The sequence below is a fragment of the Poromitra crassiceps genome, assembly GCF_964638095.1.
Source record: "Poromitra crassiceps genome assembly, chromosome: 3".
In the NCBI taxonomy this organism is placed as follows: domain Eukaryota; kingdom Metazoa; phylum Chordata; class Actinopteri; order Beryciformes; family Melamphaidae; genus Poromitra; species Poromitra crassiceps.
The window spans coordinates 60,561,473-60,577,166 of record NC_139625.1 but is presented as its reverse complement, the minus strand read 5'-3'; the positions used below and the strand labels follow the sequence as shown (position 1 = coordinate 60,577,166).

General features: G+C 42.9%; 1 protein-coding gene across 1 annotated transcript in view; it reads right to left on the bottom strand.

The window, feature by feature from the left end:
• LOC310773582 (ribose-phosphate pyrophosphokinase 2) overlaps positions 1 to 15,272 on the bottom strand; it is a 39,412-nt gene extending 24,140 nt beyond the window's left edge. Inside the window, exon 1 of the mRNA XM_083633490.1 lies at positions 15,102 to 15,272. Coding sequence (XP_083489616.1) covers positions 15,102 to 15,223 — 122 coding nt within the window. The 5' untranslated portion in view covers positions 15,224 to 15,272. The remainder of the gene's footprint in view (positions 1 to 15,101) is intronic.
• Between the last annotated feature and the right edge of the window lie 422 nt (positions 15,273 to 15,694).

Sequence of the window (15,694 nt, the reverse complement as noted above, 5' to 3'; positions counted from 1 at the left end):
GCAAACACGACTCTCAGTCATGTGCTCACCTGACACACAGGGTGGTTATGAGTTGGGGTCCGGCCTGCACCAACCATCACCAACACACACCTCTGAGATTTCTTAGAAAAGCCAACACTTGTCAACTTAAAATTGTCCCCCCCCCCCCCCATGACAAAATCAGATTTTTAAAGATGGAATGGCTACACATTTTGCGGGAAAACAACTTAGAAATCACCAGCGACTATATCAGCCTCCCCAAGCAACCGCAAATTATTTATTTTATGCCAGTGCAAACAAATATATTTGCACTTTCCTCCCTGCATGCTAGTTTATCTCATTAACCTACAAGTAAGTAAGCTGGTAATGAAGTTAATGAGTTTATCCTCCTACACATACCAAACATCAATATAGCAAACCAACATTATGCGTGTTGTTTATTCTGACATCGGGGTTCTTGCACCATTTCCCAAGTCAAATTTTATGCTTTTTAAGACCTCAACAAACATAATTTAAGACATAAAAAACAATTTATTTGATAGAAAATAGGGCTAGGGCTAGGCTATGGGGGAAAAAAATCATATCTGGGACTGGGTATTTAAGGCTATCATTATTATTAAAATTAGGGCTGCAACTAGGGCTGTTCGATTTTGCCTAAAAATAAAATGTACGATTTTTTTCTCTCAAAACTCGATTTTTTTTTTTTTTTTATACTATTATACTTCTCTAAACATTTGTTGCCCTGCAAAGCTCTTTTTTTGCGTGACATAATTACCGTAAAACTTCCAATAAACGCCCAGGCGTTTATTATGCTAAATAATTAGCGGTTATTGGAGACTCGGCGGCAATTGGAGTCAGGAGTTTATTTCTTTAGTGCACAAAATTGCTTATTTAAACCAGTGAGATAGTACTTAGTACACACAAGAGGGTAGGTACAGGCAGTTTAAACCAGTGAGATAGTACTTAATACACACAAGAGGGTAGGTACAGGCAGTTTAAACCAGTGAGATAGTACTTAGTACACACAAGTGGGTAGGTACAGGCAGTTTAAACCAGTGAGATAGTACTTAGTACACACAAGAGGGTAGGTACAGGCAGTTTAAACCAGTGAGATAGTACTTAGTACACACAAGAGGGTAGGTACAGGCAGTTTTGAACATGCCGTATTGTACAAGGGACTGAAATGAATAAAAACAACTGATAGCCTTCATCATCATTATCATCTAACTACATTACGGTATCAGTTCATTGCTCTTCTCTTCTCCCAAACAGCCATACCATATTTTAAACAAGTAACATTAGACTACCATTCAGTTGTTTGTGTTTCAATGGAAAGAAGTCATAGCAACGTTAGTCTCGCTTGCCACTCCCCCAGCAAAGCAACGTTATTGTAGAAGGCACGCTAACGTAGCTACCAAGCTAACTTCAACCAAAGAGCACTGCAGCACTAGACAAAACAAGCAGACTTACCAAATAGGTAGACGCCAAGTTTCAAATACATGTCCAGTATAATGGGTATAATCCATACTGCATTTATGATCGCTGTTCCGCTGAGAGAAATGCACTTTTACAAGGCACAACTGTACCATTACGTTAGCGTAAGTTGCCCACCGCTCCCGGTTAGACAGCGTCTCCAGCACGTTGCCTACACGAATCTGTAGCATTAAACTATGCGGTATCCATACTTGAAACATGTCGGTTACGGCATGTATAAATAAAACATAAAACTGTCTGACAGGGGGAGAGACTTCCGCCTGACTTCCTCCAAAACAACGTCATTACCGTAAGTGACTGAATTCAGTCAACACAAAAACATACCGTAATGGGAAAAAAACATTTATTCTAATAAACACCCCAAGGGTTAACGGAGACCGGCGCTTATTATGCTAAATTGACTTGGACCCCCTGCGGTGCGGTTATTGGAGACTCGGCGGCAATTGGGGACTCTGCTCTTATTGAAAGTTCTACAGCAGTGATACTCAACTGGCGGCCCGCGGGCCACATGCGGCCCGCGGGCGCCCCCTGTGTGGCCCGCGATGGAATTGCACACAATTTTTTTTTTTTTTACAGTGCACCTGAACGCAACATGCAAGATACCCGCTGAATAAGTGTCCAAATGTTCATGTCATTCTGGCCAATACGCACACTTCTGTTATAGCATTTCAGTCTGGAATATGGAATATCTTTCAATAATCTATGATTTAGCTGCTAAATTGTCAAATACCGCCGTCTGCTCGCTACCCAGGCACTTATGTATGTACTTAACCTAAGTAACTATCCGGTGTGCACAACATTGTCAGACTAAACTCCGTCTGACACCTACAATCCGCTACAGAAAAATGTATATTGATTGTTTATTAACTGGCCCCTGGCCTTCTATCATTTCACGAAAGTGGCCCCCGGGCAAAGCAAGTTGAGTATCCCTGTTCTACAGTATATCAGCAGTGTCTAGAGCTGAACGACCACCCGCGCTCTGAGTTATATCTGTACTAGAACAACACAAAGTCACAACAGGTATGCAATTCCCCGAAATTCAGACAGGGTGAGTGAGGCTGGTAACATAACATTACACTACAGCCATGAAGCAGAAGCAGAAGCTACTCGGTGGCCTCACGTGTTGTTTTGTTGTTTTCACCGTCTGGTGAGAACGTCTGTGTTCGTGTGCGTGTGTTGTGGGTGGCAATCATTATCTTGTACAGCTTGCAGTGCAACACGCTGCTCGCACTGCTTTTTGGAGGTGTTGAAATAAGTTAATTGCGCTGCTGTCTTTAGTAGCCAGTAGTCACAGCCTCCAGAGAGACTTTACAGCGGGGAGCAGGGACGAGCACCTTAAACAGCACTCGTACATGAGAGCCGCCCCGCCGTAACGTAATTACCCTAGTTAAAGTGTAAATCGATTTGACGTTTTTCATTTTTTTAACATCGACATCGTCCTAGCTAATTAATTCGATTACGATTCAAAATTGGTTTACCGAGCAGCCCTACTTTCTGGGACAGTCATTCTTTGCCACATAGCCTATCAGGGGTTCCCAAACTTTTCCGTCCAAATACCACTACGTACCAAACAATTTCCCAGTGACCACTTCCACCCCCCCCCCCCTAAAATAAAATGTGCTGATTTAACCATGCAATAGCAGCAGAAAGGCTAAATGACAATATAAGGCTACTAGCCGTTTCAAAACTGACACACACACACCTGCCAAGTGCCAACATTAGGCTGTGAAAGAGGACCCCTTTAAAAATGTTTTTTTTCCCCTCACCAAAATGTTGCCTAAATTTGGAGTGTTATTTAGCTACCTTCCTGACAAACTAGAATGACATGGTTGGTACAAATCGATTCCTTAGGACTTCTAGTTTCATATGATATCAGAAACTTCACTCTGGCTTTAAAACTGAGCCGGCTGCAGCCTCTGAAATTAAATTTGAAAAAGGTTTATATTTCCCAAATATCACATTTCAATAAAATCAGCCCAATCCGACTACTCAGGGTTAATGTGTATATGTAAAAATAAAATCGAATTTATTTATTTATTTTGCAATTCTCTGGTGGACCACCGGTGGTCCGCGGACCACAGTTTGGGAGAGTAAATATAACTCATTATATTGCCAGGTATAACGTAGGGCTACCGGACATTTATAACTACGTACCTTGTGAATACATACATACACATCTCAGGAGCTGAAGGCTTTCAAATCCCTTGAGTCCCATTATAACTATTTCATCTGTGGCAATTGGTCTGACATTTTTACTTTTGTGCCACCAATGCGACATCATCATCATACATTGTCGTGACAGCAAAGGTAAGGCCTAAAGTTTGGTTCCGGTTTCCAACCGACCCTGTCAATTTACGTGCGACCCAAATTGATTTTATGAGCTTGTTGATTTGACGGTGGCGCTAAGGGGCGGGGTTTGCCACTGCGCAAAGGTGCTTTTTGCTACGGATACTTTAAAACGAAAATGGCAGGGAGCATGACGGACATGTGCTTTGTGTCGCTTCTCTGCCCATGCAGCACTAGCGTAGCCTGGGTAAACCCAGCCACCACGCACTACAGGATATTATTAAGATTATCGGGAGGATAATCACTTTGACGACCGGCCATACTCTGAACCTGTTTCGATTTTGGAGCGTCTCGCATATGCTCCCCAAACAAATGAATCTCAGGGCAGTTTAACAAGCGTGTAAACAACGCCACTCTCTAGCAAGATTGTCTGGACAAGTGAGGACACAAACACATCGGCTACCAAAATATATTTCCCTGCTGCATGTCATGATGAGATCGGCAAAAGTTTTGATAAACTGGATTGCTTCATAGCAGCAATGCCTTTTCCCCCCACACTGCCTGATAGACAGGTAGGAGATTAACAGCCTGACTGGCAGGGGCTTTGAAAAACAACTAACAATAAAAAACAACTTTTTATTCATTGGTCATTCATGGTGATATAACAGGGCTCGACGTTAACTTTTAAAAGTGGTTGCCGGAGGGGCAACCTGGCAAGAGCTTTTGGTTGCCCGAATAAAAATATGGTTGCCCAATTTTAGCTGCCTTATATTTTGAGTAATTAAGATACTATGCAGTCATAAGCCGGCTTAATAATGACGATGTGACAGAAAAGTAAGTATAATAGTCTATAGTATAGTATAATAGGCCTATTCAGTGTGCGCACCGGGTGTAGTAGTAGTAATAATGATAATAATAATAATAATAAATTTGTGTAATTTCGTTTTCTAAACAAATCTTATTTTTTGTTTTTATAATGCATTTGCACTGAAAGGATTTGTTTAACTAATATTTGTGAACTTTAATTTTCATATATTTTTTTTAACAGTTATTGTTCATATTGTGCTTAATTTATTAATTAAAAGCGTTATTGATAATGAAGTAGCTGGAATCAGTATCTGCCGATCACCGATATAACCGATCACCGCGTCGATTGAAGCCTTCTTTTTATAATGTTGCATTATTATTATTATTATTATTTATTACACTCTCTCTTAAAGACCATTTCAATATTAATCTGAAATGAAGGAGCAACCATTCAGACAGAGGACACAACCTATGTAGGGATGCTTTTAGGACCCTGGGGAGTCGTAGAAGCCGGACAGCCTCTCCAGCTGTGTTGACTACTGTGTTGACTAGTAATAATTTCTCTCTCTCTCTCTCTCTCTCTCTCTCTCTCTCTCTCTCTCTCTCTCTCTCTCTCTCTCTCTCTCTCTCTCTCTCTCTCTCTCTCTCTCTCTCTCTCTCTCTCTCTCTCTCTCTCTCTCTCTCTCTCTGTTAACTTTTAAAAGTGGTTGCCGGAGGGGCAACCTGGCAAGAGCTTTTGGTTGCCCAATTTTAGTCGCTTTATATTTTGAGTAATTAAGATACTATGCAGTCATAAGCCGGCTTAATAATGACGATGTGACAGAAAAGTAAGTATAATAATCTATAGTATAGTATAATAGGCCTATTCAGTGTGCGCACCGGGTGTAGTAGTAGTAATAATGATAATAATAATAATAATACATTTTTTGTTTTTATAATGCATTTGCACTGAAAGGATTTAACTAATATTTGTGAACTTTCATTTTCATATATTTTTCAACAGTTATTGTTCATATTGTGCTTAATTTATTAATTAAAAGCGTTATTGATAATTAAGTAGCCTACCCTCCTCCAGGCCCGGCTCCAGACCCAAGTTACAGAGGGGGCCTGCCCCTAGCTTGGGGGGGCCAAGCTACCCAAGGGGGGTCCGGGGGGATTCTCCCCCGGAAGAAGATTTTGTACATTTTAAAGTAAAATTCGTCAACCTGGTGCATTTGAGAGCAAAATGAAGAGGCTAAATCTGTGAAGAACTACACACATCTCTAATGTGTTGTGACTTTACAAATAATTAGGCCTAAACAATTAATATTAAGTGTATTTACACATTGTGCACAAATTGCATTCATTGTGACAAATTTACAATAGTTAATATCCAGCCAGAATCATTGCAAATGGATGTTCAAAGTAACAGTTAGCAATAGCATTGAGTTAATCAATGCCTAATGACAGCCAGATTCCATGTTAAACTTTAAAACAGAAAAACAATTTTAGCAAAAAAAAAAAAAAAAAAAAAAAAAACTTGAATGGGGGGGCCAGTTTGTTAAATGGGGGGGCCCGGCCCGGTCAGGCCCTGCCCGGTCAGGCCCGGCCAGGCCCGGCCTGGTCAGGCCCGCCCCTAACGCCGGGCCTGCCCTCCTCATGTTCATTCAGGGATACTTTGATGACAGTGGTTTGGGGCCCCCACTCTGATGTTGCATAGGGCCCCAAAAGGCCCAGAAGCGGCCCTGCAATCCCTCTCTCTCTCACCCCGTATGAGAGGCTGACAGGCCAGGGATGCAAATCATTTCTCAGCACATATACGCGGTGGTAAAACGTTTTTGAAGGATGTCCTGGTCGAGGTGTATGTTGTAGGCTTGTTGTAGGCTACATGCTTTGCAGTATAGCGTTATGCTGGAATTATGCTTGAAGTTTGGGCTGTCGCACGGAAATGAGAGACACTGAATCTTGACGAGGAAACGTGTGGAGCGTTTATACACTGTGTGTGGGTTTCTGCTCGCGGAAGTGAGCTGGAGTCTTGAAAACTCCACTTTGTCCGCCCAGCCGCGTCCACGTAGTTACACAATTCGGGGTGTGCACAGCCAGGCGAAAACCGTCTGCACAGCAGCCTTGTGGAGGGGCGCGTCTGCTGATTTAACTAACTTTTCCGTGTGGACACTCGCCGATGCGGGAAGCATATGAGACCTAAGCGCTTGTTGTAGGCTACATGCTTTGCAGTATAGCATTCGTTTTCCGTCCCGTTCAAAGACGCACGGGTATTTCACCTCAATGACAATTTCCTCGTCCTTTGTTTCTGTGCGGGGCTGCGGGCGGACGAGGTTCTTCTTGCGTCTTGCAGCCGCTGTGATTGTGTGCGAGCAGCCCCACCTGTCCCAGTCAGTACTCGTTAAACATACCGCACGTGCAGCATGCATCACGTAGGTTCCGACTGGTAATTAGTAACATCGTTTCGATTGTAACAGCAATAAAATGTCACATATATGTCACTCACAACAAGTATTAAAACATTTATTTGGTGTATATTTTGCTGTTTGCTGCTGTACATATTTTGTTGCATGTTAAATCGTGGTTGCCCCTGGGGCAACCAAAGACCGAGAAATGGTTGCCCCATGTTTTTTTTGGTTGCCCGGGGCAACCGGGCAGCCGTCTCTCTCTCTCTCTCTCTCTCTCTCTCTCTCTCTCTCTCTCTCTCTCTCTCTCTCTCTCTCTCTCTCTCTCTCTCTCTCTCTCTCTCTCTCTCTCTCTCTCTCTCTCTCTCTCTCTCTCTCTCTCTCTCTCTCTCTCTCTCTCTCTCTCTCTCTCTCTCTCTCTCTCTCTCTCAGCTGCCTGCTGCACAGTCCGTGGAGTTTACAACTCGGACTCTTCTTGGACACAGTTCTTATTTCTTATTTCGGGAATTTCAGAATGAGCTGGGCCTCAGCCCTCATGCACACTGCAACTTCAAGATCCATGGCACAACGAGAGAGGGAGAGAGACTGAGCAGGTGTGTGTGTCGGGAGCCGGGAGGGAGGGAGAAAGAGTGAAGTCTGTGAAAGCGGCTACGTAGTCTTCTGTCTCTCCCTCCCTCTCCCTCCCTCCTTCACTCTGTCTCTCCCTCCCTCCCGGCTCCCTCATACACACACCTGCTTCGTTCAAAGTGAAGTCTGTCTCTCCAGAGACAGAGAGGAGTTTAGTCATTTTAGGTGCGCACAGTTAATTGTCTGGAATGTATAGTTAATTGTCTGGAATGCATCTGATCGGCCTGCTTTGATCGGCTATTTTGAGAACGTGATCAAAGCCGATAGAGGCCAAATCGATTGCGGAGCATCTCTAAATAAAATGTCACATGTCACTCACAACAAGTATTAAAACGTATTTATTTGGTGTATATTTTGCTGTTTGCTGCTGTACATACTTTTTTGCATGTTAAATCGTGGTTGCCCCTGGGGCAACCAAAGGCCAAGAAATGGTTGCCCTATTTTTTTTTTGGTTGCCCGGGGCAACCGGGCAGCCGTTAATGTCGAGCCCTGTATAAATGAGTGACATTTTCCCCAAAATACTCATGGTTCTGTGCTGTTGGTATTTGGTAGCCTATCTGATGCCTGCAGTGCGGCGCCGCGTCAATTAACGATAATGACGGGAGGCTTGCGCAGCAGCAGGATGATGTATTCGTGCAGATTTTCAGTCCTAAATATCAAACATGTTTGATATGAAAGCATTCATATAAAAATGTGTGTAGAGCACAGTGGTAGAGTACATGTAGGCTATGTTATGAAAAAAGTATCCATCGCTGCTGTAATTTTAAGGAAAAAAAAAATATATATTTCCTATCTATTCCTTGCTGCCACTGGAAAAAAAAAAAAAAAAATCCCTACCGACCCATCACCTCAACTGACAACCAACAGGAACCAAACTTTATTTTTTTTTAGGCCTAAATAACCTTAACGTTAAATGTTTGTTTGATATGATCTGAGGCTTGCTTGCATGAGCCCAATGTTTGCTACTAACGTTTTGTTAGTCGTTAGTTTGTTACTAACGTCTAGTCTCTTTCCCTTCATGTTTGTGGACAGTAGCTAACACCCGGGCCATTTCTCAATACCAAGAATGCATTCTTGTTCTTGTGTTCTTGGGGACAACGTTCTTGCTAGTCATTCTTGGAAGAATGAACTTGCTAGGTCACAAGCACAAATGATGCTGTTGGCAGTTTGAGATGATGCGTTCTTGAGGGTATTGTGCAATACCAGCGCAGAGGCCGCCTGCAGTACTACACAAATAAAAAGCTCAGCTGATGTAGATGCAGCCAATTGTGCTCTGGAGCTTTTTTGCCATTTTTCGCCATAAATGTTTGTAAAGTGGCACTTATTGAAACCTCCTACCCTGCTTGTAGGCATCAAAAGTCATCAGAAATTAATTTAGTGATGAAATAAAACTTTAAATTGTAAAAGACTTCCCGGAACTTATGGCGTCTTCTCTGCTGCGTTCTGCCTCCGCTTATGCCGAAATGAATTCTGGGATATCTGCCTTGCCAAGTTGACACAAGTCACCAACCAGAGCATCCTCGGTAAAGTGGGCATGTCGACAACACATCCGGGAATTTTAAGCGTTCTTGGCGAAATGTGAAATTTGTATTGGAACAGTACTTGGGACTGCGACTGATGATGTTTCACAGGGACACAAGAACGCAAGAACACACAAGAACACTTATTGAGAAACGGCCCCGGGCTTTTATTGCTGCTATTACTACAGCCCTGTATTATTACACAGCACACTATCGCTGTTGTGAAATAGCTCCTGACGCAGTAAAAACGGCATTAAATAGGCTAGTAAGTAACGTTGGCTAGCGTCCTAAACTATGTCCTAAACAGCGCGCTGCGGAATGTCAACAATATGGCAGCGGTGGGCGTGCCCATATGCGAGTTACGTCAGTCGAATAAGGTCTATACTATTTTTATGCTCGGATTGCAGCTTTAGCTATATTTCCATGACTTTTCCGAAACTTTCCAAAAAATAATTTTTTCCCCTAATTTTTCCAGGGCATGGAAATTGTATTTTAAATGTCCATGACTTTTCCAGGTTTTCCATGACCGTACGAACCCTGAAAACCATCAGGTTGGGAAACACTGTCCTGCAATACAGCAATTATCCTGCAACAATAAACAAGACCATGTCAACTGTCAATATGAAATAATGTGGACATTTCTCACTGTGCAAACAGGTTATTCCCACTTTTTCATTCCCAGGAACAAGTAATCTACTCGCGTTCCCTAGTCCTTAACACGTTCACTGCCGTTGACGAGATATCTCGTCTTAAAAAAAAAAAACGGTTGACTGCCGTTGACGAGATATCTCGTCTTAACACGTTCACTGCCAATGACGAGTTGAGTCGTCAAAAAAAAAAAAAAAAAAAAAATTTGACGGTGGGACGTGGATCAACGCCCCCCACGTCTCCTATAAAAATATTGGAGCCACCGAACGTGTACAACCCATTCCACCGACCCACTAAGTGGCGACAGTGCTCTCCAGACTAGAAAAAGCAGAGCCAAAACTGCAGGGGAACACGCGAGGAAACCATTCTCTCATACTGTAAAATGGATTGGCGAAAACGCTTTCGCGCATTATCGCGCTGGGAGCTGGCGGTGGGGGATTGCAAATTTGCATAATAGATTATGGGTGAAACACACTTTGAAACACCAGCAGAAAGCGCAGAATCGCACACAGCTTCATTCCAGCTGAGCTCAACCGAAAACCCAGAAACGAACGAGCCTCATTCTCATACTGTAGGCGAAAACGCTTTCACGCTGGTGCACACGGGCGCACAACGGTGGGGGGTTCCAAAAATAGACTGGGTGGAAAACACACTTTGAAACACGCAGCATAAAGCCTAGAATCGCACAAAGCTTCATCAAAGCTCTCAAACCCAAGAAACGAGTGAGCCCCATCCACACTCGCCGACGAGGGGGCCGCCAGGGAGGGAGGCTGCTCACTGCTCAGACAGGCAGTAGAAACTCGCTTGTGACAAACGCTGCTGAAAGCCACCAGACACGCCCACGGAGGGAGGAGTTTGAAGGAGAGGGCGTTCAGAACTATATTGTTTAGATGTCTGATCTCTCACTGATGCCAAAAATAAATGGTTAAAGTGACTGTTCTGCCTGTTTGATTGAATTTCACAAAACTGCGATTATCTCAGCTTTCAGTCTCAGACGCTGAAACCATGCTGTACTCAATGGCTAATATCTACATAACTACTAACTCTACAAACTAACTCTTTTAGACAGAGAAAGCACACATTCTATTAGTACTTTTGTGAACTTTGTGTTCACAAAGTCCAAGCAGAAAATAATCCTCGGCTCTTGTAAAATGAGCCAGAATCCTCAAAAAAAACCTCTGGCAGAAGCTACCTACAGTAAAAAAAAAAACGGCTGGCAGTGAATGTGTTAAAAAAAAAAAAAAAAATTGACGGTGGGACGTCGATCAACCCCTTTTACATCTCATATTAAAATATGGGAGGTATTGAATGTGTATAATCTATTTTACCGACCCACTAAGTGGCGACAGTGCTCTCCAGACGAGAGAAAGCCAAGCAAAAACAGCCGCATGAGGAAGCCATTCTCATGAAAATGGATTGGCGAAAACGCTTTCGCGCAGGGAGCTGGCGGTGGGGGATTGCAAATTTGCATAATAGATTACGGGTGGAACACACTTTGAAACACGCAGCATAAATAAGACCAGAATCGCAAAAGCTTCATCAAAGCTCTCAACCGAAACCCCAAGAAACGAGCGAGCCCATCCAGACTCGCCCAAAGAGCGGCCGCCAGCAGACAGGCACAGCAGCAGCAGCAACTCGCTTGTGACACGCCCGCTGCAGAGCCAGGGAGGCAGGAGCAGAACACACACGGAGGGAGGAGTTTGAAGGAGAGGGGGGTTTCCTGCTGTTATGGAGGAAATTACTGTTCAAAACTATTGTTTAGATGTCTGACGTCTTACTGATGCCAAAAATGAATGGTTAAAGTGACTGTTCTATCGAATTTCACAAAAAGGCATTTTTCTCAGCTTAAATTTTCAGACGCTGAAACCATGCTGTATTCAAGTGCTAATGCCTACATAACTACTAACTCTACAAACTAACTCTTTTAGACAGAGAAAGCACACATTCTATTAGTTCTTTTGAGATATTTTGTGTTCACAAAATCTTAGCAGAAAATAATCCTCGGCTGTTGAAAGATGAGCCAGAATCCTCAAAAAAACCCGTTGGCAGAAGCTACCTACAGTAAAAAAAAAATGGCTGGCAGTGAATGTGTTAACCTCTGCAAGTCAACTGGGCAAAAATCTGTGTCAGAGTTGTGATTAGCATACTGTGCTCACCTCCCTTTCAGTCTGCAAGGTTAAGAAAATAATCCTGTATCTTTGTACTTTTGTGTTGCCCAAACAGCTGTGTTCCCCAGAGAGATCTCAGCATGGCTAACCAGACTTTTCCTTGGACTTTAGGGCGTTTTGGGTGGCAACAATGCCAGCAGAGAGGGTATTGCTCAGGAGCAAGAGGATTCAAGATTCAAGAATTCAAGGAGAACATACTTGTGCTAAATCAAAGCAGCCTTGGTAAATATTGAACAAGGGGAATATATTCTCAACTCTCCCAATAAAAGTAAACTGCAGGGTTTGGAAGTTGGAACGCATTCATCCAACTAAAATAAGATAATACACTAATGAGCGTTGGGTAATAATTCAATATTTGTGTTTGTCTTTGAGTATGATAGACAAATCGTGATGTGGTGATTATTAGGGGTGTCACCGTGTACACATGTAACTGGATAGTAAATCATATCAGTTTAGAAAAATCAATAACCGAACCGACTACATGTCTTTTTGTCCTTTTAAATAAAGTTTTGACAATGATTTGACTGTGTTTTGGACTCGCAATCATTCATTTCTCATCAAAATCAAACTGTTGGTGATAATGCTGCCTGTAAGCTACAAATGATAACTTTAACGTTACACTAAAGTGTTCGCATAAGTGCAGTAACGGTCGACATAATGGACACATGTGACCACGGCGGTCACAATGTAACGTTAATAAAGCATGCGAGACCTTGCAGGGAAAACAACGAGGGACAATTTTGTGACTCGAAAACTCGACAACATCGTTCCACAACACACAGAACATTGATGCTGTCTATGGGTTTGGGAGGTATATAATTGGTGACAGTGCCCTCTAGCAATTATATAGTGCAAATAAGGTTAAAAAAACAGCAAAAACCCAACCGGTTAACCCAGTGATACTCAACTTGCGGCCCCCCGTGTGGGCCGCGATGGAATTGCGGAAAAAAAGAAAAAATACCCGTGAATAAGTGTCCAAATGTTCATGTCATTCTCGCCAATACTCTACTTCTGTTATAGCATCTCAGTCTGGAATATGGAATATCTTTCAATAATCTATAATTTAGCTGCTAAATTGTCAAATACCGCCGTCTAAACTCCGACTGACACCCCAAAAACCTACAATCCACTACAGAAAAATGTATATTGTTTGTTTATTAACTGGGCCCTGGCCTTCTATCATTTCACAAAAGTGGCCTTGGGGAAAGCAAGTTGACTATCCCTGGGTTAACCGGTTACACGCTGCCAAAAGGTCCCATGTACACATTTAGACATTTTTGTAACTGTTGACACCCATAGTGATATTTAATTTTGACCATAAAATGTTTTGTCACATTGCACAGTCTCCTTTCCAGAATCATAAAAACAATAAGAAAAAAAGAAGGGATAGATGGGATGTCAAAAGTGAAATGAGCAGGGAACTGTCCTCAACCTCAAATAAAAGTAGCGCACGCACATCCACTCTTCAGTAAGCAGGACAAACAAATCAGCAACAGGGAAAAAAGTAGAGTCCGCACACTGCATAGACTTGCTCCCAGTAACCATGACCCAAATGTAACACATACAATACATCTACTGGGAGCAAGTCCTCACCTCTCCAAACGCTCTACCATTCAAACCTCTGCTGAACCCAACGCACTGCTGTGTTTTGGTGGATTCAGGTCATCACCCTCACAGCCACAGGCCGAGGTCAGTGTGTAACAGGTACAAGGGCTACAGATATATGACCTTAGGCAATCCTGCTCAAGGCAACAGAGGCAGTAAAAGACTCCTTTTTACATTGCAAATTTTAAGCTAGCTGGTAACGTGCAGCCACTGATCCAACTAATGATCAACTTGCCTCCTTTAGGAATGAACACAAATGGAATGCATGTGATTTATATCAGTGGAGACGTGACTAACTTGCATTGACTGAGCACTTTATTAGGATCATCTGAACACCTGCTTATTCATGCGATTATCCTATCAGCCAATCGTGGCAGCAGCGCAATGCATACGATACAGGTCAACAGCTTCAGTTCATGTTCACATCAAACATCACATTTGATCTCAGACTGTGGCATGGTTGTTGGTGCCAGACGGGCTCATTTTGAGTATTTCTGAAACTGCTGATCTCCTGGGATTTTCATGCACAACAGTTTACACAGGAAGGTGCTGGGGAAAACATCCAGTTCTGCTGACAGAAAGCCTTGTTGATGACAGGTCAGAGGAGAATGGCCAGACTGGTTGGGCTGACAGAAAGGCTACTCAGATAACCTATTTACAACTGTGGTGAGCAGCCTCTCAGAATACAACACACCTACCCAGTATTAGTTTGTGCATGTCTGAACTTTTAAAAGCTACGTTTGTGTGACTGCTGTAGCACGTTAGCTACATTTTCTTTCGCCGTCCAAACATTACATAATCCTGCTGCCAGCCACGGTATCATCGTTGCTAGCTACGTCAGTTACCGGGCTGCCTGCCAGTGCTAGCTGACACAGACACATTATCGGACAAGTCCCCGCCAGTCGTGTTCTTTCCCGCAAAAAATTGCAACGACAGTCACTCTGGTTTAGTCTAGGCTAGGTATATCAATCAATGCACCGACTTTTTTTGTAGCGACACACACATTAATTGAAATGTCCACCTGGGTGAGAAATGTGTGGCTGTGGTTAACGTTAGCGTTTAACCTTAGCCCCTGCGTTTCCCTGTCAGTAGGCAGAGTTGTCAGCCAGGTTAGCCCAATTCCCGATTTTGCCAACAGATGGCTGTGGAAAAAAAGGCAATGTTAACGCTAAGGCCAAAACAATCAATGCTATCGTTTAAGCTTTGCCAGGTTTGTCCGACCTCGGCTCAATTCGGTTTCCACCGTCGCACGAAAGGTAACGTAGTTTTGTCCAGACGTTAGTCTCAAAACTTTACTTTGGTACAGAAAGTCGACGCAAGACGTGAGCTAGCAAAACTGCGTCCGATAATAAGACACCCCACGTTAGCTTGCTAGCCCGGTGTGTTTACATGTGGCTAGTTAGTCACGTGTAGCACAGCGCTGCCCGCTAAATAGTAAACTATTGTTAGCTTGGAGCTAACTTACGCACATGTGATGCACTGAAGCAACACGGGCAGCTAAAAGCAAAAAAACAAACATGCTTCTTAAACTACGTCGAAATCCTAAAGCACAAGCAAAATGACTATTTAAACATACTCACCATGTCTCTTGATTGCTGAATTTTTTCGTAATCACTTTCCCCAGTTCTAGTCCGAGTCGATCTGCCACTTTTTGGGACAGGTCGTGGTGAGAGCTCCCGCTGAAAAGCACGATGTTAGGCATGTCCGAAAAATGGTGCAAAATGTTTTAAGATGGGGAAAAAGAAGAGACAAAAAGATGGTCAATGTCCCCAGTTAAGGGTTATTAAAGGGGGAAATTTAGCGTGCTAATGCTGGAGCTTTTGCATTGCAGTTGTGCACCGGAGGAGACCGAGGACAGAAAGGAAATCAGATTTGTGTTTTCATGGTAAAGCGGAAGTGCCGTCACCTCATTGGACAGTGCAGCAGTCCATCACGCTCATTTGCCACAGCTTGTTTTTCTATACAAATTGTTCTAAATGGTCAACAGTAAGTGGAATGTATAGTATATATTTTTATTATTTATTACTAGGGTACTTATATTAATTTCAGCTTTACCGTTGCACTCTTCACACATGTGATACAATCTTGCAGGAGCCTGCTGGTTAATGTAGTTTGTGTTGTCTAGTTATTTCCTTTAGTTAATAGATTATTGTTTTAACTTTATGACTCCTCC